The sequence below is a fragment of the Eleutherodactylus coqui genome, chromosome 5 (genome assembly GCF_035609145.1).
Source record: "Eleutherodactylus coqui strain aEleCoq1 chromosome 5, aEleCoq1.hap1, whole genome shotgun sequence".
Classification (NCBI taxonomy): domain Eukaryota; kingdom Metazoa; phylum Chordata; class Amphibia; order Anura; family Eleutherodactylidae; genus Eleutherodactylus; species Eleutherodactylus coqui.
In genome coordinates, this window is record NC_089841.1 from 233,323,702 (window position 1) to 233,350,430 (window position 26,729).

Consider the following 26,729-nt stretch of genomic DNA (forward strand, 5'->3'; position numbering starts at 1 on the left):
TGTATCACATCTTGTATCCAAGCTAGAGGTGGTACAACAGGGTAATAGAGTCTCCATGCCCATTCATATCACATTTTGTATCCAAACTAGAGGGGGTACAACAGTGTACTAGAGCCACCATGCCCGCTTGTATCACATCTTGTATCCAAGCTAGAGGTGGTATAACTGGGTACTAGAGCCTCCATGCCCGCTTGTATCACATCTTGTATCCCAGCTAGAGGTGGTACAGCAGGGTACTAGAACCTCCATGCCCACCTGTAATCACATCTTGTATCCAAGCTAGAGACGATACAACAGGATACTAAAGCCTCCATGCCTGCCTGTATCACATCTTGTATCCAAGCTAGAGGCGGTACAACAGGGTACTAGAGCCGCCATGCCCGCTAGTATCACATCTTGTATCCAAGCTAGAGGCGGCACAACTGGGTACTAGAGCCTCCATGCCCGCTTGTATCATATCTTGTATCCAAGCTAGAGGTCGTACAACTGGTTACTAGAGCCTCCATGCCCGCTTGTATCACATCTTGTATCCAAGCTAGAGGCGGTACAACAGGGTACTAGAGCCTCCATGCCCACCCGTATCACACCTTGTATCCGAGCTAGAGGTGGTACAACAGGGTAAGAGTCTCCATGCCCATTCATATCACATCTTGTATCCAAAGTAGAGGCGGTACAGCAGGGTAATAGAACCTCCATGCCCACCTGTAATCACATCTTGTATCCAAGCTAGAGGCGGTACAACAGGGTACTAGAGCCACCATGCCCGCTTGTATCACATCTTGTATCCAAGCTAGAGGTGGTACAACTGGGTACTAGAGCCTCCATGCCCGCTTGTATCACATCTTGTATCCAAGCTAGAGGTGGTACAACTGGGTACTAGAGCCTCCATGCCCGCTTGTATCACATCTTGTATCCAAGCTAGAGGCGGTACAGCAGCGTACCAGAGCCTCCATGCCCGCTTGTATCACATCTTGTATCCAAGCTAGAGGCGGTACAGCAGCGTACTAGAGCCTCCATGCCCGCTTGTATCACATCTTGTACCGCCTCTAGCTGGGATACAGCAGGGTTCTAGAGCCTCCCTTTTAAGGTTTCAGTTTTCCACAATAAATGTTCCTTTTGCTCTGATATCATTATCACTTATATCCCCCTTACAATCACAGATAGAAAGTTTCACTTCATTCCGACAACTTTTAGTTAACATGTAGTAGTAAAGACATGAATGTGTTGAATTTAATAGTGAAAAACTGTGTATTCCTAACCCTGCAAAGCTTCTTCCTCAATGGGTCGTTTTCTCTTTTTAAGAAAAGACAGCGTAACAGTAAACTCCATTAGATATGAACACTGCTACAAGAATAGGGAAAGGAAAGTAGGAGGGAAGTAGAGGAAGTGGAAGATACTTTTGGGCGTCTCTTCCTCCGCCCCCTCACTAGCAATATAGTGTAGGATTGCAGAGCCTCCTGTGTTACTCTTAGCAGCACACATCTCTGTAATCCGTCTTCTACATTACCAAGCAGTGGATGTGGTGACTCCTGCTCTAGGATGTGAAGAACAAGGACTCCTCCAGTAGTGATATATGCACATTGGTTAACCTGCAAGTCCGATTTCCAAGAACAGGACACCTCTGCACTGGAAACTATCGAAAAACTTGGCATCCTCCTAAAAGGTAGGTCTGTGTAACTTCCCCAATGTAACTAGAATTCTGTAAATGTGAACTGGAAAGCATAACTTATAAAATTTCCCATTTATAGACATGATCCAAAAAGTTGAAGCTTCTCTCCGCTGTGGCCTAGATTAACAGATTTTGAAAACAAAAAATAGCTGCTGCTGCTTTAGTTTTTACTGACCGGCACTTTGCCAAGAGAGTCTGGAAAGCAATGCAGAGGATCACATTCTAGGAGAGGCAGCCTATGCATGCAATACTACTAACATCAAAGAGAAACCGCACTTTCAGGAAACCTCTAACATTGTATAGTGACATGCCAAAAGTTTTGATAATGGGGGTCCAAGTTGCTGAGAACCTTCTTTACTGCTGAAATGAAGGGGCAGAAACACTCACTCAAGTGCCTTTGATCGTTACTTGCCAGCTTTTCTCGGCAGCTGAAGACGGACACCTAGAAGTCCGTCTTCAGCTGCCAAGAAGAGCTGACCAGTCCTGATCACAGCCAGAGGGTCACAGTGCTCTCAGGTGAGCATGTCTGCCCTCTATTTCAACCAGCAGTGGGGGTCTCAGCAACCCGACCCCCTTATTAAAACTTTTGACATGTCACTATAACATGTTAAAAGTCGTTTCTTTAAACTACAGTTACACTTAAATATGTAATGCAGTTACAATGCTACAACTACCCTGTTTCCCTGAAAATAAGACATACCCTGAAAATAAGACATAGCATGATTTTCCAGAATTTTTGAGGATGCAAAATGATTTTTCAGGCTTGAAATATAAGCCCTACTCCAAAATTAAGCCCTGCTAACAGTTAATAAAAAAAAAGCCAATTTAAAGAGTGTCCAGGCAGCTATGCATGTAAAAAAGTTAAACATTTTTGAACAAAAATTAATATGACAGTCTTATTTTTGGGGAAACACTGTATCTCTAGTGTAAAGGCCGTATCTCTTCCTGCTGTTTTCTGGAGAACCCCTAAATAGGGCCCAAAGAACCTCAGGGAGATTGAGGAATATTACGGTAGATTTTTAGCAACTTTTGCATATTTTGCGCTGTTTAGCACTATTTATCTAGTTGCACTATGCCGTCATCTGTCTGATTTAGGAGCAGAAAACAGTAGGCATTCAACTGGATGAAATCAGCGAATGAGAAGTTTCTGTACTTGCCAGAAAGAATGAGGAGCAATCGCTCTTTTTTTTTTCATGTCCTGTTCATGCCAAGGACACATGGCCTGACAGCGAGTGTCATTTCACAAGTACTAAACCACAGTGGTGTTAATATGCACAGGTTATAGTAAAACCGTTGCTGTCATTAGTGGTCGGTTCACGTGAGCGGTGACATCACTCGCTCATTCATATGGGAATTGCCTCATCTATAAGAAGCATTAGCATGCAAGGTTCTGAGTGGATGACCCTTTCAAGTGGATCATGCCCATTTGATACAGTAGTTGGGAGTTTTGGCAAGAAGTAATTCGAATTTGTTATTATACTATGAATGAAAATCATTAAAGCAAATGGATAATTAAAAACTACAATGAGAAAACTGGTTTAGCCATTGACTGCAAGTTCACGGAAGCCATAACTGTTCTACTTTCTATCTTTGTGAGTCCAGGATGAAGCATTATCTGTCTGCCTATTACCTTATACAATTCTGCGGCCATTCATGGATCTTCACCAATATGACAGTGCGGCTGCTTTTCTTTGGAACAGGTATGTAGTAAAGCTGTTAATTTCGTTGTGTGACTCATTGCGCAGGATTATGACCACTGAAGTGTCTTCCACAATGTCATATTCTCTAATGTAGAGTAAGAGAAATGGTAAATATGTATTCATTTACTGTATCTTGGCAGAATATCCGATTCCTCACCCACTACTGCGCTTACTGAGCTTTAAGTGACACACATAACACATTGCGATGCTTTAAGGGTACCATTACCGGTGTAACTATAGGGGATGCGGTTGCACCCGGGCCCAGGAACCTTAGGCGGCCCATAAGGCCTCTCTTCTCCATATAGAGAGCCCAGGACTATGAATAAAGCATTATAGTTGGGGGCCCTGTTACAGGTTTTGTATTGGGGCCCAGAAGCTTTATGTTACGCCTCTGTGTTAAGAGAAGTTGGGGCCCCCATGATAAACGTTTGCACCTGGGTCCATGAGCCTTTAGCTAGGGCCCTGGGTACAATATTATTGTTAAACAAGTGCAGCATAGGATAATGGGGGAAGACACCTAGCTTGAGAATATTTATATTCATATATATAATCTTTAAGTGCCGCTGCCCCGCCACATAGGATAATGGGGGAGAGACTAGGCTTAGAATTTTATAGAATTTTTCCATGTGCCCTTTGGATAGTGGAGCATTGGATCCCTTACAGATCAACAAGGTTAGTGACTTACATGACTTCTGTTTTCGCTGCAAGCATTCTGGGGCATTTAATACACCAGTCTTAAGGCTATTTAGACACAATGATTATGGCTCAATTTGTTCAAAGTGGTCTTTTAAGCGTGAATCGTTGGGTCTAAACACTTGGCATTGGGCAGTTTTCGTTAGCGATTCGCTCATCGCTGTCTTTCAGCAAGTTGAAAGACAACGATGACTCTTATCAGGACCGCCTGCTGAATTCTCAGTGGGATACGGAAGTATGCAGAAGATAGTGTTCCAGCTGTGTTCTGTATACCCTGCTAGGAACGCACAGCTGTATAGCAACTAAGCGCTCCATGAAAACAGCAGGAGTATGCAGAAGGCAGCGCTCCAGCTGTGTTCTGTCTACCCCGCTCGGAGCGCTCCGTGAACACAGGAGTATGCGCTGTCTTCTGTATACTCTGCTCGGGGCGCTCAGCTGTATACCAACTGAGCACTCCGAGAAGACAACAGCTGTATGCAGAAGATAGCGGTCCCGCTTGTCCTCTGCATACAGCGTGAACCTTCATTTACACACTTATGCAAAGTGAACGCTCAGAACTGTCACTCAAACTGCCGTTTGAGCGATCATCTTGCCGTGTAAATGCACACAACGATTATTATTCAAAAGATGTCTTTTGAACAAGTTTTGAGCTATAATCGATGTGTCTGAATGGGCCTTTAGATTGCACTGGACTGAATTGCGCCAAATTTATTAGGAGGCAAAATTCTCTTAACACATTTGGCGTATTTTCAGGCCATCAGGGTTCCGGATCCGGAATGTCTACCAGCTACTGTATGAGCTAGTGGAAATTTTAGTCAGAATTTATGCCAATTTCTGGTGTAAACTGTAGTAAATCTGATGGGCGAGCAGCAGCCAAACTAAAACTGAACCCCTTACACTTTTTTTTAAACAAGATGTTGTGCACCAGATGTGCAACTTTCACACTCCAGAAAGCTGGTATAAACCGTTTAGTAAACTGCCCCGTGCCCCTTTTGTGCCCGTCCCAAGAGCTTCATTTATTACACAAACCCAGAATGTCTGCTTACCGTACTAAGGTTCTGTGAAGCCGTGTCCACACTTCCAGGGCATGTGCTAAATGGATCCGCAGACAAAAACCATCTGCTCACTGCCGCAACTCACCTCTCACCGGCGCCGGCAGCCGAACCTTTTCTTCCGAGCGGGCAGGTACTCGCTAAGGACAATGCTCGGTCCAGTAATTCTCCTTAGCGAGTATACTCGCTCATCTCTATGTATTACCCTTCCCATTCAACTTTATTCAGAAACAGTGAAGACAAGCCATTGAAGTGTATCATTTCTCCTTAGAGAGAGCACCTAGGTGAGTGAGGACTCTCTTATAAGGCCATCCATGCTCCTTTGGGAAATATGCAAATAAGGGAGATGGAACAAAGATCTGCAGCGCCACCTATTGGAAGGCAGCATTCCTGCAGGTCAGTGTTAGATTCTTTATACAAGCCTTATAACAATGACTCAGAATTGACATCACAGGCCTCTCACTAGCCAAGCCAGCAACCTACTGCAAACTGATGAGGGCAAAAACCCCGAACAGCTGTCTGTGTATGGATTCTGGCTTGGTTTTCAATTCCCAGTCATTGTTATTAGGATTGTATAAAGAGTTTAACATTGACATGCAGGAATGCTGCCTTCCAATAGATGGCGCTGCAGAGGTATTGTTCAATTTCCCTTATTTGATTCAAGTTGAAGGATGATGCTCTTTAACTTCGTATTCTAGATACGAGTTTCCAGGCTCCACCAATGGGAACTTAGCTGGAAGTATACGTAATAATAGTTTAGAACATCTTCACATATATATGTATGTATTCACTGTATGAATTCTGTTTAGTTAAAAAAATATAAGTAAAACCCAGTAGAAATCTTGTAAGATCAACCTGTCATCAACACACAGTAGAGGTAGTAATTTTTTGGGTTCAATTACGGTCTAATGCCCATTAAAGTAAAAATATAAAATAAGGACGAACTGTCTCCAATAAGGGCTCATGCCCACAGACGGATAATTGCTGCAGGATTCGCGGTCGGCCGCCCGCCATAATAGCCGTCCATAGACATGCTATTCACAGATTCTCCCCTGCCCACAAGCAAAAATATACTGCGATTTTCTGCTCGCGAGTGTTGGGAATTGCAGCATGTCTTATTCATCGCGGAAGATCGCGTGGACGGCTTCCATTGCAGTCCCGCGCTGTGAGCACAGTGGAAGTATCGCGGGCAATAGCGTCACCAGCGCTGGCCTGTCATGCGCTGCACATGCGTATGCATGCCGGCTCGCTGGCAGAGACTCTCAGTGCAGATCTGGAGAAGTGAGTATTAGGGTCTCTGGGGGGCGCCGGTTCTGATTCCAGTGCGATATTTTGCAAGCGGAATCCGACTCAGTCGTGGGCATGAGGCCTAATGCTATATTAATGGAGACCTCCTGCGGTGTAAATCCATGGCAAATACAACATTCCACAATATATTTTCCACTGCAGAAATCCGCGGTAGAATTCGGCATGTGAGCATTGGCAGGCAGAAAGCGATTAGGCTCAATAGAACCTAATAGCTGCGGAATTCATTCGTGGATTTCCGCCGTGGGAAACACGGTAGACATCTGTCCATGGGCATTCATCCTAAAGCGTATTAAGTCTTTAACAAATTTTCTAAAGTCTAGCAGGTTCTCCTTTTTCTTTCATTGTCTGCACCCTGCTTCATGTCTGTAAGTTCTGATTTTTAGGTGGTCTTCCCCTTTTTTCTGTTACCCTGCTGTTTGCCATCTACTTTCATGCAGGGGGCGTGCCCCAAACCTAGAATTCTGCTAGTAGTTTATTGTTCTGCACTTTTAGAGACATTCTGACCAAATGATCAGTAAACTCAATATCTTGCACATACCCATACACACACAAAGACATCCAGGAGAGCCAGAGATTCTGGAGATCATTATCCCAGTGTCTGCAGATTTGAAATCCTATACGAATGGCAGCAGACATACTTAGGTGCAATAAAACAGGTTCTTTTCTTTATTCCATCCTCAGTACAATACACGCAACGTTTCGGCCGTTACAAACAGCCTTTGTCAAGCTTGACCTAAGTGTGTCTGCTGCCATTCGTATAGCATTTCATGCTGTGACAAGTGGAGGATTAGAATCCATCTCCCTGAAGTGGCTGTGCAGTGAGAACCTCCCCTTAAGCAAGGGTATTCTGTTTGTGCTGTAGGCGCTCTATTTGAATTGGACAGTGTCTGCAGATCTGTCAGCCTGCAGCTTCTGCGTGCACGGCAGCGTGACTGTGAGGATAGCTCCTCTCCCTATTGCCAAGGAAACGTCCCTGTGTTCTTGTTACTATGAAAGCTCTGTACCTAACGACAGTGAGTGGATTGCAGAGAGGCTGACCCCTAGTGGCAGCCACTTCAAATGTGATTTACAGTGGTAAAGTAACAAGAATTTTTAATGCATGTATCTTACAGAAATGATGAGCCTAACACAAGCTAGTAAATGAGCAGAAGTAGTTTGAGAAGTTAGTGCCCCCTTAGAGATTACAAATGTGGCCCAAACTGCAGACACCATGTTTAGAGCAAAATGAGTTTAAGTCCCTTGTACTTTACTTATGTTATTGAATCCAACTAACGATCCTCTATTAAAGTCCTTTAGCTGTGGCGTTAATCGTGTGAGGTTTGCCGTCTTCTAACCATACCTTATTCTTCTTACCACCCCACTTGTATTCTGCATGAAGTCTAACATCTCCTGTCAACAGATTCTTTTGCAGATACATTCTATGCCATCGGATTAGTAATGCAGGCCTGCCAGCTGCTCTCCGTCCTGGAGCTACTACATATTCTAACGGGTTTAGAGAAAAAATCATTTCTGGCAACATTTTTTCAGGTAGATATCTTTAACTCTTTCATACCTTTGTGTTTGTCACCTATGCACATGGCAAAATCACAGCTCCGTGATTTGTACAGAGCAAAAACAGGCCACTCGTGGACTTCTATGGGTCCCCAATGTACCTGTGTGTATGTATGTGTGTATGTATTATATAATGGAACGGTTCTTCCTTTACAGGTAACAGAAAGACTGGTTATCCTGTTTCTGGTGATCACCAGCCAAGAAGAAGTACAGAGTAAATGTATAGTGTGTCTTCTCTTCTTCCTCTGGAACTTGTGGGATGTTATCAGGTAATAAGAAATCAGGGAAATCGGAGGTTACAGTAGCAGCCTTTATCTAACATGGCCCTGAGCACAGATGATAAAATAAGCCCTAGGGCATTAAAAAAAAACAAAAAACACACTACATTACCTAACAGGCGCTGTCAGCTCCGCCGCACGCCTCCTTCTGAAGCTCAAGCACACTTGGCTGTAGTTTTCAGCCAGCGCTTCCTGGTTTGGAGGCTCAAAATCACCACCTCCAGGAAGCGCTGCCTCTAATTGGTTCATAGAGCGCTGCAATGATTGGTTCTCAAGCGCCGCGGCTCAGCCAATCACAGCCATTCAATGTGATGGCTGTGATTGGTTCACCAAGTGCTGCAGTGATTGGTTCTTGAGCGCCATGGCTCAGCCAATTAGAGCCAGTGCTTCCTGGAGGCAAGGATTTTAAAACTCCAAACCAGGAACAAGTGTGCTGGAGCCTCAGAAGGAGACGTGCGGCAAAGCTGACAGCACCTGTTAGGTGATGTATATTTTTTTTTTTTTTTTTAAAGGTAGCTAGGGTTTATTTTCGGTTTAGGGGTTATATTTCAACCCCACTTGAAAATCTCTGCAAAAGAGTGCTACAAAGTCACGATATCACTGGGAGAAAACACAGCCCATGTGAAAGAGGCTTAACAGATGAATACCAAATCCCCTCAGTGAATGCATCTGATTTTATGACACAACTGATTTCTTGTTTCAGATACCCATATCTCTTGTTATCTACAATAGGAATAGACTACCCAGCTCTAACATGGCTCTATCATACATTATGGATTCCAGTCCAGCCTTTATCACTAGTAACTGAAGGTAAACCACCTAATAAGTGACCTCATGTTCTTTATTACATATGCAGCACATTAATAATTCATATACCACAGATTACTTATAGTAGATGATATAATTTTTAATGAGACTGCCTGCAGATCTGTCAGCCTACAGCTTCTGCATGAACGGGAGCGTGACTGTGAAGATAGCTCCTCACCCGATTGCCTAGGAAACGTCCCTGTGTTTCTACGGAAGCTCTGTACCTAATGACAATCAGTGGATTGCAGAGAAGGGATTACTGTTCAGATTACTGTAATTACTGGTATAATTTCTATTTATACAAAAATTCAAAACCTAAGGGCTTGTGGTCCGGAGCCTGTATAGCAGTGTACAGGGGCTATATGGCCTCTTTATATAGAGTTACATGCACTGATGTACAGGGTCTGACAACAGGAAAAGTAGAGAATTATTCTTCTAAAAGCAATGCTTCTAGGGGTGAATACCTCTGTACATACAGAGGTATGCCTTGACCAAGGGGAGTTGCTAATGGCACATGGGCCCTGGTCAGGGACGTAGCTAAAGGCTCAGGGGCCCATGTGCAAAAGTTCAGCTCCCTGTATACAGTGATATGGAGCATGCTGGTATAACCTGGGTATCTCCTGTATATAATTATATATGTACAGCTGGTATAAGTTATACAGCTATGCCACGGCCGGTCATATGACCATTCACGGAAGGTCCTTTACAATGCAGTCATGTCACACTAGCCAATACCGCTAAAGTTTAGGCCTTACGTCTAGCAGTTAGTGTGACAGGACTATGATGTCAAGAGGCAAGCGACTATGTTGTGCAGGCCTGCTAATGTTATAATACGGCATACAGTGGAGCATGCTATAATTTCTTGTCATGGATCGCTGGCTGCTGTGGCACTTGGTTCACTTATCAGTGGAATGTATTTAAATGATTCAGCCGGAGAGTTCAGATTTTGTCTCTTCGTAGGCGTGTAAGATGACCAAGATAAAGGAAAACATCATCTCTTTTTTTCTGTTTGCAGTGTTTACGGTTAACGAATCACTTCCCTACTTTGAAGCTCTTGGCACATATTGCTACACGATGTCACTGCCATTTGTGGTTTCCATTCACTTCCCTTACATCTTGAAGGCCTATCTGGTTCTTTTATCTGCAGGTAAGTTGCTCTTAGAAAGGTCTGCCGGTACCTTCTGCCTGACTACTAGGCTGACATGAACATCTTGTCACTTAGGGGTGTTGTATACATGCAACCATCTCTACTCGAAAAGAAAACTCTACCTGAAGCAGCAAGAACTAAAGCTAAAGGTTAAGTGACAGAAGGTAAGCAATAAGCATCAAATTGTATGACGTCGTCTCCTTTTATATTTATGTTGACTATATAATCCACAGATTTAGCAAACCTCGCTCATAAAATAATTACATTGGTATTTCCAGCTCTGCTAGTCATGACCGAGATGGCCTGAGTACAGTGACAGCTGAGCAGGCTGTGCTACACTACATAGAAGTGAATGGGAGTTCTGGAAGCATCAGAGCACAGTAAGCTGTGCTGTGTCTGGGACTCAGGGGCTGTGAAAACAGCATAGATAGCAGTGGTACGGGGTTTCCATAACTCCCAAGTTATTTCTATGGGAGGTGTGGAAAGAGAGCTTACATATTCCTAATACCCTCAACCATCGTATAGAGTTGTGCCCAGGAACTTAGTTCTTTAGATAGCTGCAGGTCGCATATTCCACACCTATCAGACTTTTAGAGCATATTCTGTAGATATGCCATAACAGTCTGAATCCACTTTCATGCAATCTGGCTTAAATAAATGTTAGATGTGCGTGCGGTTAGCATACAGCAGACTCAGTAGCCAAGCCCACTCTATACACAATGGATGTCGGCTGCCTCTGACAACTCACATCCGGCCACAGAGGCCATTACCCATTTAGATTTTGACAGCAGCACTTAAAGAGAAATAAAAACTTTTTTTCAAGTATTTTTGGTATTTTTTTACATTTTTGGTAACAATAGTTAAAAATGCAGGATTTTAGGATTTTTCTTCATACTGACCACAGAGCCTAATACTAGTCTAATACTAATCTGTAGAGAAAACGTTGCGGCAGTCATCTCACTAACATCGTAGGCAAGTTTACACCGAAAGGTAAACACCTATATATAGATAACACAGGATCCACTATTCACTATAGGTATAAGCTGTGACTATATACTCCCCCTCCCTGCAAAATGACCTCTGCAGGTCACAGAACATGCCTAGAGGAGTCTCCCATACAAGTCAGTGGGTCCCCTCCTGTCCATTCTGTGAATGGCTCAAAAGAGTGCTGTAAGGCCCCCTGCACACGGGCGGAAATTCTGCAGCGGGATTTCTCACAGAATTTGCGCCCGTGCCAGCCTGCATAGGATTGCTTTACAAAACGCAATCCTATGCAGACAGCCGCGACTTGTCCGTGTGAAAACACACGCGGAAAACAAATCGCGTCATGTTCTATTTCTGTGCGGGTTTCGCAGAGGCCAGCACAGAAATGTCAGTAGTACCGGGCCGGTTCCACTCTGCACATGCGCCGGCAGCTGGCGCATAGCAGGAGACGGACGACGCCGGGAGTGGGTGAGCCACAGGCCTCTGCAGGGGCACGGGACCGCATCCCGCTGCGAGAATTCTCGCAGCAGGATCCGACCCGGCCATCTGCAGGCAGCCTATAGCATATCTCTAAATCTTCTAACTGCTGTTAGATGCAGTTCAAGCAAGATGGCAGCCCCCATAGTCATGTATAGACAACACAATAAAAAAAGTACAATCAGAAAATAAAAACAGATTAGAAAAATGCAAAATGCCTCTCTCTGTGGCTTTAAGTTCTAAAACAAATCTTTGGTGATATAATCCCTTTAAATTACCTGTCAGAGGGAGGGGGCTTCCTTTGTCTCCTAAAACACTCCCAACAGTTAGATCGTGGGGTACCGTTTGTGCGTCATGGTAATCTGGGGACTTGTAAAGGCCACCAGGTCTGCTCTCTATTTCCACCTGCAGAAATACTAGTAGTATGCTAGAAGTATTGCAGTATATTGTATGATCGATTAAACAATCTCTAGTTTAAGTCCCTTCAGGGGATGCTTAAACATCACACACGTTTTTTTTAACTATTGTAAACCTTAAATTGTTTTTTAAAAGCCACCCTTTTTCCTTTTTTAACAAAAATTAAAGGGGTTGTCTCGCGCCGAAACAGGTTTTTTTTTTTCAATAGGCCCCCCGTTGAGCGCGAGACAAACCCAAGGGATGGGTTAAAAAAAAAATATATATATTACTTACCCGACTCCCCGCTCTACGACGACTTCTTTCTTCCTTCTCCAAGATGGCCGCCGGGATCTTCACCCACGATGCACCGCGGGTCATCTCCCATGGTGCACCGTGGGCTCTGTGCGGTCCATTGCCGATTCCAGCCTCCTGATTGGCTGGAATCGGCACACGTGACGTGGCGGAGCTACGATGACGACGCGGGACCAGCTCTCCGGCACGAGCGGCCCCATTCACCAGGCAGAAGACCGGACTGCGCAAGCGCGTCTAAAAACACCAGAAGACAGCGAATTTAGACGGATCCATGGCGACGGGGACGCTAGCAACGGAGCAGGTAAGTGAATAACTTCTGTATGGCTCATAATTAATGCACGATGTATATTACAAAGTGCATTAATATGGCCATACAGAAGTGTATGACCTCACTTGCTGCCGCGAGACAACCCCTTTAAGCATATTTGGTATCGCCAAGTCTGTAAAAGGCAGATCTATTAACCCCTTAGTGACCACCCTATAGTGTTTTTACATCCTGCAGCTGCAGGAAGTGTATGGAGGGATCTCCCTACATACATCGCGTGTCAGCTGTTTCTTACAGCTAACACCCGCGGGTAACAGCCCCGAGAAGCCGCATGGCTGATAGGGGGCTGTTAACCCTTTAAATGCTGTCATTTCTGACAGCGACATGTAAATCCCCCAAAGGTCCTATATGGCTCTCCCCACCCCGCGATGAGATCACAGGGAGCCGTGCGGGTGTCATGGCAGCTGGGGTCCTTCTGAAAGGCCCCAGGGCTGTCTTAGCAGTATGTCTATCAAGCCATCCCCGTGGGGTGGCCTGATAAACTGCCTGTCAGAATGATGATGTAATGCTATGGCTTTATATCATACTGCAGGAGTGATTAAAGAATCGCATGTTGTGTTCCCCTAGAAGGACTAAAAGAAAATGGAAAAATAAGAAAGTTTAGACCTTTTTTTTTTTTTAACAATTAGTAAAAAAAAACAAAAACTTTTGCCATATTTACAATAAAAGAATCTAATTAATAAAACAAAAATACATATTTGGTATTGCTGTGTCTGTAAAAGTCTGATCTATCAAAGTAATGCATTATTTACCCCACATGGTGAACGTCGTCAGAAAAAAAAATGCCAGAAATGTGCTTTTTTGGTCACCTTGTCTCTAAGAAAAAAGTGCAATATAAAGTGGTCAAAAAGTATGAACTCAAAAACGGTACCAACAAACGACAGGACGTACTGCACAAAATGAGCCCCCACACAACTATGTCAACGGAAAAATAAAAAAAGCTATTGTGCGCAGAAGATGGAGACAGAAAATAATTTTAAAAAATTAAATCTTTAAAAAAATACAAGTAGTACAGCAAAAAAAAAGTATATAAGTTTGGTATCGTAGTAATTGTACTAACCCATAGAATAAAGTTATCATGTCATTTTTGTTGCAGTTTGTGCGCCGTAGAAACAAGACTCACTGAAAGATGGCGGAATGGCTTTTTTTTTTCCATTTCTCTGCACTTTTTTAAAAAGTTTTTCAGTTCGTTATACGGTACATTAAATACTATTGAAAACTACAACTCGTCCCGCAAAGAACAAGCCCTCATACAGCGACGTCAATGGATAAATAAAGGAGTCACAGTTTTTTAAAAGGGGGGAGGTAAAAACGAAAATAGAAAAACACAAAAGCTTGGTCACTAAGGGGTTAAAATAAGGCATCATTTATCCCGCACAGCGAAAGCTCTCAGAAAAAGATTACTCCATCTCCAAGAAAAGAATGTAATAAATATGATCAAACAGTCATATGTATTCCAGAATGACAGCAATAATAGCTAGAGCTTACCCCTCACACAGCCCCTGTGACAGAAATATAAATCAGTTATGGGGATGAGAAGATGACAAAGTCATTATTTTTAGTAGTAGTACAATGAAAATAAAAACCTATACATTTTGCATCCCCCTCATCGTACTGACCCACAGAATAAGGTCAAACCACACCCCTCAACCCAAAAGGCTGCAATTGGGTTTTTTCCATTTCAGCTCATCTAGAAATTTTTAAAAGTTCTCTCTCTCTCTCATATATATAATCATACATTAAGTGGTACCATTAAAACTTACAACTCCTCCCACAAAAAACAAGCCCTCTTTCCCAAATCGATTGAAAATTTTTAAAAACATAATTTTTTTTTGTTGAAGCAGGGAGGAAAAAAACCAAACATTTCTGGTCCTCAAAGGGTTAATATATAGGGATGGATAAAAACAATGTATTATTCTACAGTAGCCAGCAGTCGAGAAGCTGCACCCGCGCCTCCACCCTGTGTCAGTCACTGTACTGGTTGTCTATTGAACTTCGAATCCAATGTAAATGGTCACTGCCCTTCGAGGCAATGTGTATTAATGTTAGAGCAATGTGAGAAATAGCAAAAGTGACATTTATCTAAAATTATGTTTTTGTGCAGAAAAATTCATCTGAAGTGCAGGGTCTTTTCCTTTCTTCTGCCGCTGATCAAGAAAACCACCCTGTAGTAACAGAGACCCCAAGATTCAACACAGGGGATGGAAGAGGGTGTTGTCTCATGTTGCCTATAACAGTCTATGGAGAGCAGGGAGGAGGCAGCTGCAACAAGAGGCTCACATGTGCTAACTGTAAGTGATTTACTGTGTATAGCTACTGAGAACACATCTACACTGCTCAGCTCTGCTGTTTACTCTTCTAGTAGTTGATATTAATATAAAAAGGTTAGGGCGATTAAAAAAAACACATTCCTGTGCTTCTTAATGCTAAAACAGACTTGGGTTCCTAGGCCAAAATTGAGCTGACAAACTTCCCTTAAGGACCAATACACTTTTAAATGTACAACCACCCGAGGATTACAACATTACCTTTATCTTCTTCCAGTCCAGTGCCCAAGTCAAGATATTGCCCCATACGTTTCATATGGAAATTAGCCCCGGACCATCCGCTGGGCAGCCATCTCAACCAGCTCTCTTCTTTGCTATTCTGCAAAAAGGCCATTTCTTGCTAAATGACGCATCCAGTTCACCCGCTAGGGATGGACGCATGCGCTGCTGGTGGTGTGGCACAAGTGCATGGAAGGTGGAATGTACGACGTCACCAGTAGGCAGAGATAAAGGTGGTGTTCAGCAGGAAAGGAGCATTTTTTGCAAAATAGGCAGAGAGAGAACCTGGACTGCTTGCAGAGGGGACCGCCCATCGGACAGTTTGGGCTAATTTGCATATGGCGTGTGAAAAACTTACAGGGCAATATCTCGACATGACTGGAAGAAGATAAAAAGGAACGCTGTAATCCTCAGGATGTCACGTATTTAAAAGTGTATTGGGTTACTAGGCCAAATATGAGTTGACAGACTTCCTTTAAAGTGTATCTAAACTTTTAGATGACTTGTGAGAGTAAGCTTACATGTATACAGGAGTAGCACTACGTCTAATCATTGTAGAACACATATTCTGCATGTTTAAGCAGTATTCCCCTCTGTAGGATGCATTTGTATTTCTCAGGTTTTCCCTGAGCTGGTGGGTGGAGACTGGCTCCTAGGATGTCTCCCATACACTGCACATAAAACAGAGGAGATCCTGCCCCGTTAGCATTAGTGTTCATATAAAGAGAAGCAGCAACATGGAAGACATTATACAGAAGTACTGAGTAGTGTAGATGTGATTCTAGCACTTGTGAGACAAGAAAAACATTTAAAACACTTACTATTAGCTGTAGCAGCAAGTCTGTCTGGGCATCTCTCACTTGGCTTCCCCCTTTTCTCCTCTCCATAGACTTCTATGGGCAGCGTTTAATATGATCTGTCAATGTGCTGTTTGTCACCAGTTTTTCAGAGCAAGTGAACAATTTAGGATGGGGGGGGGAGAAGAAAGGAGCCTGGAAACATTGAAAGAAGCATATTTCTCTGATAAGACAGTGTTACAAAGTTTCTTATGTTTGCACTACCGATTTAGAGCTCATGCCCACAAACGGAGTGGGATACGTTCCTGCAGCGGTTTCACGCTGCAGGAATCCTGCGGGGATAAACAAAAAAGTCCCGGCTGGCGATCGCGGAAAAATGCGCTTTTTACCGCAGTCTCCATTAATACTCTATTACTGGAGACCTCCCGCCATGGAAAAACGTAGTAAAATTTTTTCCCGCGGCTTAAATTTGCGGCAGAATCCCGCATGTGAGGGCTGAACTATTAGTTTCAATAGAAGCTAATAGCTGCGTTATTCAGCCGTGGATTGACGCTGTGGGGAACGCGGCATAAATCCATCTGTGGGCATTAGCCCTTATGTAGAGCTTGTTGTAAAAAAAAAATGTAACCACATAGCACACATTTACATTATCCACCTTACATATTAGCCATGTGAAAAAGTAGCTTCTCCCTTAAATGCAGCAATAAAGGTGACCGTATACTTAGTAAAGTATAAGGTTAATAAACTCTATTATTTCATATATTGAAGCACTCTTCTTCTGCAGCATAGCTTTCATTCAGTCTCACTGGTAGGCTTTTCTATATGAACAGAGACATAACCTTACGTTTCTGTCTCGATGCAAAATCTGTCACTTAGTCCCCTACCATGTCTACTACTAGTCCCCTACCATGTCTACCACTAGTCCCCTACCATGTCCACTAGTCCTCTACCATGTCTACCGCTAGTCCCCTACCATGTCCGCTAGTCCCCTATCATGTCTACCACTAGTCGTGGGAACTGTGACCGTATACTTAATAGAGTTTATTAACCTTATACTTTACTATTTCATATATTGAACCACTCTTCTTCTGCAGCATAGTTTTCATTCAGGCTTACTGGTAGGTTTTTGTATATGAACAGAGACATAACCTCAAGTTTCTGTCTCGATGCAAAATCTGTCACTTAGTCCCCTACCTACAATTTGTCATTTGTAATACTGGTGCTTTTTTGTCGGCATCTATCGGCATACCCTCTTTTGGTTGACTAATTATGAACTATGCTGTTGTATGCCTTTACCGTAGTAGGCGAGTATGTCGCAGCCTGCTGTTGGGGAATCCTCTGGATGTATACCGTTGACAGCAGGCTCAAATTCTATGTGAATAGAGCCTAAGAAGTAGTTATGGTGCTGAAATGTATCTACAGTTTTCCAACTAAGTCACCAGCCGTCTGATATTTATTTTGCAGTCACTGACCATTAGTGATAACATGCTATTATCGCCAGTCAGAGAGCTGACAAGAGCGAATGTCACCCAATTCATTATCAACGAGCAGCTGTTAATTGTCCGCAAGGTTAACATGCAGTATAATGAAGCTGAAGGTCAGAATGAATGGACTTTAAGTAGATTTCTATCATCAATTATTCATGGTAAAGCACAAATGCTGGTATGAAGAATATACTCAATACTGCTATATTATTCTATGTGGTCTAAAAAGATCGGCCCATACATTATGGCATAACTATTCTTGTGCCCAACTTACATTCTACAACTTGCAATGAGGTTATGAAAAACCTGACGAAAATATTTTTTTATTAGGGGCGCTGAACCCCGGCAGGGATCTTTTAGTTGGGAGCTAAATGAATCTTTGCTCCAGGTCTTCACTTACATTTACTGCACTTTAGGTCACAAGTGTATTGATGTTTTTTGCAGCTACTTATAGGATTCAGGTTACCGCATGTCACTATTGTGCATTGGGTTATTTGAGGGGATTGGAGGGGCCGTAGTTATTCCGACATTCCCTTGTACTTTGGCCCTTTTTATGCATCTTGAAGTTTTAAGTGTTTTTTTTAACTTGTTTGTAGAATAAAGCTTATTTGTTTGTGTATATTTTGGCATTTTTGCACACTTTTTTGTGTCGATGGTTCATTTAAATGTGCGACCCTTGGTATACGGACTAATGGTAGTGTCAGCCATACACGTTTGAAGGGTTGCTACCAACTTTGTGGCAGCAGTTTATGAAAAGCCTTTCCCTCTTCTACAACGACGTATATCTTGGACAAAGCCGTATCCATAAATACATTTGGTTTTTGTCAATGCTATAGCACACAAAGAAAACGTGACACTTCATACCTGTCCATTGCAATATATTAACCCTTTAAAGAATGCCCATACGTCTTTTCATAGTGGCCTTTAAGGAGCTTTATTCTGCAGTGCCATCTTTTGATGGCGCTGCATTAGAAGCCGGGAGCTGGTCTTCCATGCCGAGGAGAGCGGCTGTTCAACTGTCAGCTGGGCACTTGCTCTAACACTGGGGACCACGTCATGTAAAAGGCTGACCAAGGAGAAGGCTTCCTCTGTCACCCCTTGTACCCCTGTGATGTGATCGCAGGGTTACTATGGCACCCTGAGGCTTCAATATAGCCTTCAGGTCTGCCAGTTACGGTGGCTTATGAGGCTGGGCTTCATAGACTTTCTAATGCACTACTATACTGAAGATTGATAAAACCTGCTGATAATCAAGCCCCTAGTGGCACAAAAATAAAGACATCAAAACCCCACCTTTTCCACTTTTAATATTTTAAAAATATAAAATCACAAATGTGGGGTTTGCTGTGTTCATAGTGACCCAGAGAAATAGTTGATACATTATTTAACCCTCACAGTGCGTGTCATAGAAAAAAAATATGTGGTGAAAATAACTAATTTTGCCTCGCTCTTCTTATAAAAAATGGAATAGAAAGTGATCAAAAAGTTGCATGGGTCAACAAATGATGCTATTAAAAACTCATCCCTCAAAAAAAAATAATGAAAAAAATGCAAAAAAAAAACCAAAAAACACCCTTTCACAGCACTGTTGACAAATAAAGAAAAATGGTAGGGGTTTTTGAATGCAGCAAAAAACAAAAAATACTGGTACATTTTAAAATAAACAAAAAAAAAAGTGGAAAAGTTGCAACCCTCCCCCCTATACATAAAGACTAAAGTTCATTCAGCAAAAAAAAAAAAAAAGCCCTTGTAGAGCGCCATCGATTGAAAAATAAAAATGCTATGGCTCTTGGAAGGCGGCGATGCAGAAGCAAATCTATAAATAAAAAAAAATGCAAAAAGAAAAACAAACCTTTTTGTGTACAAAAATAGCAAAACAGAATAAACTTGATATCGCCAGAATCGTGCCGACCCAGAGAATAATGCTGTCACATTATTTATTTTGCCACATTGAAAGCCGTAGAAGTGAAATCCAAAAAACTAATGGCAAAACTTTTTTACCCAATTCCCCTAAAAAAAATGAATCATCATTATACAATACTTTATATGTACCCAAAAATGATGGCATTAAAAAACACAACTTGTCCCGCAAAAAACAAGCCCTCATATGGCGATGTTGAAGGAAAAAGTTATGGCTTCTGGAATGCGATGATGAAAAAAAACAGAAAAATTAGTTTGTCATTAAGCTACAAACAGGCTTGGTCACGAAGAGGTTAAACAGGACACAACACAACATTCACTAACACCACCGATAAGGGTTGCTCATTAGAGATCCGGCGATTAATGAAATCCTACAACTATTTTGGTGTAGACTCTACACATAGAATAACTTGAATATAGAATAGTCCTATTTGCTTGAATGGAATATTTTTATTTCAGGTCATATTATACGCACTGTAATAATAAATACAGATCATCTTGATGGGAGTAGTGTCCGGTGTGGAGGACACTTCGAGTGGTCCAAACTGTTGGGCATTTTACTTTCACATTTTCAGAACAAAATGTTCCAGTACATATTGGTATGGCGTCATGCGATAACTTGTATAGATGACTTTCCTGAGTCAGATGCTGTGACCGTCACCAGCCATAAGCTCTGGTCCACACGGCTTTCCTCTTAAACGCTGTAAGACCCCTCAAGCTAAAGAGAGAAGCTGAAAGGGAAAAAAGAATGATACTTTATCCTGCAGTCATAACCAGAAACACTCTAAAAAGCCATAGCCCCTGCCTGAATCACAAGGTAGTATCTAACTGGAGAGGAACAGCTTCTGCCCTCACACACTCTTCAAAGTGTTTCACAAAAAGACAAGATTTTACCTCAAACCTGCCATCTCATTTACTGCACTAACCGTACCTGTCAGAACTGCTCTTGATGCTTCTGATAAGGCTTCTTCTGGACCCTCAAGGAGATTCATCATCCAATCAACAAACTGTTGAAAAGAAGAGATTAATAACCAAATCTCAAAAAGAGGAGTTATCAACATAAATAGGTTGACTAATTAGTACTACAGAAGAGCGACATGATGATTTTATTAGCAAGGTTTTTAAAATTATAAGGGAGTTTATATGTATATTACACACATACATATTACAAAGGTGCCATCTGCTGGCTAGACATGCTGGAGAGGCCAGTAATCTACAGTAAGAAAACCCTGCCGGACGTCTTCTAACATTGGAGCTGTACAGCCTTCAATCAGAATGTCTGAAGATGTCAGACAGTGGATTGGAAAGGGTTAAAACGCTGTGGAAAATCTGCAGTGTTTTCCCCTTTCCTTCCAGTGTGCTAGGCTCTATTACTGGGCAACAAAATTATAGATGGAAACATATATTGTAATCCCATCGGTTACACAGATGTGATGCTACTTTGGCCTCCACCTGACATTGAGAGGAAAAAATATGACAGAAAGCGGCCTATATACCCACTGATACGAGAGGGCAGGTAGGAGCACCTCAACCCTCAACATGCAGACAGCCAGACTGCTCTATGGAGGAGCATTGCACAGGTGAAGGTACTGATGAACACACACACCTTCCTTATATTGAGGGGGGATGGCTGCTCAGTAATATTCTTGCACAAAAACAAGGCATACAGTTTTTTCCCACCTGACATTGGGGAGTAATACGAATATTTAATTTATTATGAGCCCAGTTATTTCAGAGCAGGACCTGACACTGGAGATCTAATCTGAGCTCATGCCACATCTTACACTTCCATGCTACGGCTCAACTTCGGTGTAATAAGGTATTCCAAGAATTCACCTTTTAAACAAAGTGATCACATTTATTATTTAGGCTTGACAGCCCAGCTTCATGGGGACCAATACATGACTGGGATGTAGATGGTGTCCAGCAGGACCCTCGGCCTTCCTCCTGTAGGTAACGTGGTGGAGTGCCAGTGGCATATCGGGATTAGACAATGTATAGCATTTCTGCAGACTGATGGGTGACAGGATCTCCCATACAGTAATACAGCTGGCCATACACTAGAGATTTCAGGCATCCAAAACGGCAGATTTAATCCATTTTCAACTATCTGCACCTTTTCTTGATACAAACTAGCATAACAGATGCCGACCAATAGCTAGCTACATATCCATTAAAAAAAAAAAAGATCCGCAGTATTGGGTCTTTTGTGGTCGATGTTGGGTGTTACAGTTTAAAAGTTGTTCACAACAAACAGAGGTCTTCATCCCATCGATGGAGCTCAGACTAGATTACTCATCATGGCAGACATTAATGATTTGTTGCTTTAACATATGTCATCGTCATCCAAGAATACAACCTTCGCGAACTAACTATGAATAACAAGTCATTCCGAAAATGGTTGGCTGAAATGTGTAATGTATGGCCAGCTTAGGTTAATCTGTTGAATAAGACCCCATTTACACTAACAGATAATCACTAAAAAGTCCCTCAAACGATAGTTTGACTGACAGTTTTGAGCAATCATCAAGTAGCTACTAAAGAGCTATGCAGGTGGAGCGTGACACCGCTCGGCGAACAATACAGCTGTTCAGCATAAGCAAACGGCTGTATTGTTCTCCACCATTACAGCCAGCGTCCCACTGTGCACTACCAGTGAGACATGGGCTGTAAGAATCTTATCAGCGCTGCTGACTGTAATAATAGCCTGCACTGCTGATAAGAGTTCATCGCTCAATTCAAGGAAACTAGACTTAAACGATGAACGACTGGTGCATGATGTCCGTGCATTAAGACCCAACGATTCTGGCTCAAAAGACTGTTTTGAGCGATTTTTGAGCGAGAATCGTTGGGTTTAAATGGGCCTTAAAAGGTAGGTGAACACATGCAATGTGTAGAGCTTGAAATATATGCGAGATGTATTGGAAGACTGCTACATAGAAAGACCTGTTGTGTCACCTTCTGTGCGTGTTCCTTCCAAGGCTCTTTGGCTAATAGTGACTGTAGGCTTGCTGGTAATGCAGTAAAACATTCATTTACGATCAGCATGTCCATAGGATGCTTGCCCAAAGAGAACGGGCTAAACGGCGATTCAGGATTCCCTGACAACCAGCTACCGTGGATTCCAAGGAGTAAAGGTGTCACATGATCGCCCCAGGCCACTACGGCTGCAGCAAACACTCGTAGCAGAAAGTCCACCGCCTAAACAGGAAGGCAGAAACTAATGTAAGAACTTTGCCAAGAATGCAATCCTAACATATAGCGATTGTAAGAGATAATAAAATCAGCGAGCATTTAACCCTTTCCAATCCAATTTGTATCCTGCTTTTCCTAGGGAACTTACTCTTTTACTGCTGTTATACAACGGCGCTATCTGCTGGATAAAGCCAGTACTGCATGAGGTGACATGTTGGATAGGCTCCGACAGCAGAGAGGCTGGCAATATACAGTAAGAGAACCCGGACAGATGTCTACCAACATCGGAGCTGTACAGCCTTAAATCATAATGTCTTCAGATGTCAGACAGTGGATTGGAAAGGGTTGAAGGGAGATCAGGCCGGGCTGTAAGAGGGTTACTGTTCTCATAAGACCATCACATTTTTCAGTTTATAAGACAAAAATGTGCTTTACCTTCCACAGAAGAACATTTTGTAAAGGTGCGGACTTATAAGCTATGTTTCTTATGTAGCTGATCAAATCCAGCAGCCAGTCCAATCTCTGCAAAATGCCTAAAAGAATCAAGAAATTGACCAACAGAATGTGCCAAATATAAAGGAAAAGAGAATACGTGTGTGGCAACAGCTATGTAAATGTGTACAATGCAAAGCCCGTTATAAAGTGCAGTCCATGTACACCCACCTAAAGATGAATGTAATATAAGGGCATTACAGGGGTCTTTCCATATTGCTAAAACATTCCATCACTTTATGATCATGGGGTTCCGACCTCAAGGACCCCGCTATGCAGGGAACAAGGGGAACGTAGAGAAACGCAACATTGTAGTGTCCGCTGCGTTCTCAGGATTAATAAGGTCTCAGAGGTTGGACGCCACCAATCATAAAGTGATAACACATCCTGGAGACATACCATCACTTTATAGGCACGGAAACTGAACGGACCCCATTATAGTCTATGGGCTCCGTCCAGTTCAGTCATAAGACAGCCCCAGTAAATTCCCCTTTCCCAAAACGGAGCAGGAAACCAGAACTCCTGATGCAGACATGAATCCACCCTTAGAATTGGTCTCTGATTGGAAAGCAATAAAACCCTCCCCTTAGAAGTAACAAGAAGCCCCACCCCCTTCCCATCACATCAAATGTAACATGAAGAAAATCAAAGAGTGAAAGATTCCTTTTTCTGCTTCAGACTGCCTGCCATAGTAGCATGCAATAGTCACGGTGGATCCAAAGAAAGGGTTTGCTTTTTACAGTCATCGGTTCAGCATTTCTTTAATTCTCCTACTTTAGTACCTGTAGTTTGGTGGCTTCTGACTCTTGCTTGATAAAAAGTCTGCAACAACATCCAGATAATGGTCTGGTTATCTTTACACTTCATGGCAACTTCAATGACTTCTTTTAAATATGACAGCGCCAGACGCCCTTGAGAGATGAGGTAGACTCGAACAAAAGTTGATTTAAGGATGTTGTCCTGCAGTCAAGGCATGGGATTAATGTGAAAATCATAATTAGTCATTCTTAATTTGCTAATTTACATATTAACTATTAACCCACATTTGCATGCAACGGTTATTGCTCAAAATCCATTCAAACGATGGCTTTTGAGCAATAATCGTTGTTTGTAAATGTTACCATCTTTCACTGTTCGGCTGAACGATGATTTTTAGGTAAGCTTAAAATCCATTGTTCAGCCGGAGAAGAGATAACACAGACCGCATGCTGTGTTCTGCATGGGAGCGCTGACAGCCCGTGCAAGAACAAAGGAGTTGATTTAGGTATGTCACAGTGCTTGAGGGGGTTCAAAGAATGGCAACTAAATTAATAAATGGAATGGAAGGACTGGAATATCCAGAGAGGCTATCAGTATTAGGATTATTCACTCTGGGAAAAAAGATAGCTGAGGGGTGATCAAATAACTATGTATAAATACATTAGGGGACAATACAAGGATCTCTCCCATGATCTGTTTATACGCAGGACTGCGACGGTAACAAGAGGGCATCCTCTACGTCTAGAGGAAAGCAGGTTTCATCACCAACACAGGAGGGGGTTCTTTACTGTAAGAGCAGTGAGACTGTGGAACTCTCTGCCTGAGGACGTGGTGATGGCAAAATACATAGAGGAGTTTAAGAGGGGGATAGATGCCTTTCTAGAGCGGAAGGATATTACAGGATATAGACATTAGGGGATCAGCAGGTTTGTAGTTCAGGATCTTACAGTCAGGTAGGAACTATCAAGGTTGATATAGGGATTATTCTGATTTCCATTATGGAGTCGAGAAGGAATTTCCCCCCAAATGGGCTAATTGGCTTCTGCCTCTTGAGGATTTTGCCTTCCTCTGGATCAACAAGGGGATTGAAATAGGCTGAACTAGATGGACACTGTCTTCATTCAGCTTAACATACTATGTTACTGATTGCAGAGCTCAGACCACCTGCTGTGTTCCACAAGCAGCTCCCAGAGGCTCATTTATATGCAAATGAAGCTAATAAACTGCTAATGGGCATTAGTGTCCATTAGCATTTTATGCAAAATGATCACTAGAACTGTCAATCTTTCAATCGTTTGAAAGATTGTCTTTGCGTATAAACGAGCCTTTACTTTTAGAATGAACATAAACACTCCAGACACAAGACTCAACAGCTGCTTTTTGGTTTTAGGGGTTTACCTGGGAAATGCAGCAAATTCTTTCAACTTCGCTATCTTGCAATTCCGAGATGCAGTTTGCTACCTCCATGTACAACCCCACGTTTGTCTTCTGCATGTAAGTAAACACATTAGAAGAAAAGGGTTGTCCACATACTAAAGAAGAGTGGCTTTTAAATTAATTGGTAAAAAAAAAAAAACTGAATTCCCATTAGAGTTCATAGGTTTTTCCAAACACTTGTTTGCCGTATCCCAAATTAATATCCATACAAACTCAATAAGATGCACATAGTCAATCCCCTTTCTTCAGTAGTAGTAATCTACTCAACAAAGCAGCCCAGAGGTTGCCTAGATGAGAAGTATGCCAGTAAATTTGAGGCAGACAATTTACAAGGGGTGGACAAAAATATCGAAACACCATATGAAATACATGGGACTTAATCATTAACACTGAGCTGCCCCTTTTGACACCGCCAAATTTGTGTTTACTTCACCTCTTGCCCTGCTCTGGGAGGTTTTGGGAGACGGCTGGTAACAGCAGCTGAGTGGCATAAACCCCTGACCAATTGAATCTTGTTTCTCAGGCAGATGTTTACCTTTGCCAGGCAGCATCTGTGTCATACTACCTCTACTTAAAATCAGTCTCTATGTGTCTTATTGAAACATGATTTATCCCATGTAACTTAAGGCATAGAGTTTGTATGGCGTTTCCATATTTTTGGCCACCCCCCCGTTTAGGAATGTATACACAGTGAAGCACTGCACTTTGCAAATACTTTACCTGAATCTCATCTGGTAATAGCTGGTATAGTTTTTCTATGGTTTTACACAGGAAACTCCAACAATGTTGTGGAGGGTTGGGAAGCTTCATAGCCTGGGACAGACCCAGCAAAATATTACTTGACATCTCCATATCCAATGTCTTATTTTGGGCCTCAAACTGAGAAATTATGAACACATCAGCAAAAGTCTGCAGCTTATCTTCGGAGACGTGCTTCATCCAGAGCGGCAGAGAAGTAACGAGGTATGAGCGGGTTGTGACCTGCAGTGCAAACAATTGTCTAAATACCAGAGTATAGAAAGGGTGGGGGCAGCAATACAACACAACGAGTCCTCTGACACAAATATGCAGATTTAATACCAAGCCAGATTCCAAATATTCTGCCAAAAAACCATATATACAAAGTACGAATACATCCAATGTCATCATGTAACGCGTAATAAAAGATTTAGGCCCAATGTCCACGGGAAAATAGAACTAGTAAATCCACGCAAGTCTCCCGGGCGCGTGATCCGCGCCCATGGGGAATCATTGGGCACCTGCAGGTAATTAAATACCTGCGGATGTCATTTTTCCCTGGCGCGTGTATCGCGAACGCTGGAAAACACCTACAGCATGCTCCATTTTGTGTGGTTTTCCCGCACAACGGCGCCCATCGAAGCCAATGAAAGCCGCCTGGT

General features: G+C 42.5%; 2 protein-coding genes across 2 annotated transcripts in view; one reads left to right on the forward strand and one right to left on the reverse strand.

The window, feature by feature from the left end:
* The first annotated feature begins 1,396 nt into the window (after positions 1-1,396).
* Positions 1,397-18,147, forward strand: HACD4 (3-hydroxyacyl-CoA dehydratase 4). The gene is made up of 8 exons (XM_066604330.1): positions 1,397-1,663; positions 3,272-3,369; positions 7,822-7,949; positions 8,130-8,242; positions 8,955-9,061; positions 10,074-10,205; positions 10,281-10,369; positions 14,804-18,147. The coding sequence occupies exons 2-7, from the start codon at positions 3,273-3,275 to the stop codon at positions 10,361-10,363; spliced, it is 660 nt and encodes a 219-aa protein (XP_066460427.1). The 5' UTR covers positions 1,397-1,663; position 3,272; the 3' UTR covers positions 10,364-10,369; positions 14,804-18,147.
* Positions 18,148-19,876: 1,729 nt separating this feature from the next.
* The window catches only part of FOCAD (focadhesin), a 154,675-nt gene continuing 147,822 nt past the window's right edge, over positions 19,877-26,729 (reverse strand). Inside the window, exons 38-44 of the mRNA XM_066604331.1 lie at positions 26,050-26,310; positions 25,291-25,380; positions 23,916-24,093; positions 23,077-23,174; positions 22,405-22,647; positions 20,378-20,453; positions 19,877-20,177 (exon numbers count right to left, since the gene is read on the reverse strand). Of these exons, the coding sequence (XP_066460428.1) occupies positions 20,104-20,177; positions 20,378-20,453; positions 22,405-22,647; positions 23,077-23,174; positions 23,916-24,093; positions 25,291-25,380; positions 26,050-26,310 (1,020 nt within the window). The 3' untranslated portion in view covers positions 19,877-20,103. The remainder of the gene's footprint in view (positions 20,178-20,377; positions 20,454-22,404; positions 22,648-23,076; positions 23,175-23,915; positions 24,094-25,290; positions 25,381-26,049; positions 26,311-26,729) is intronic.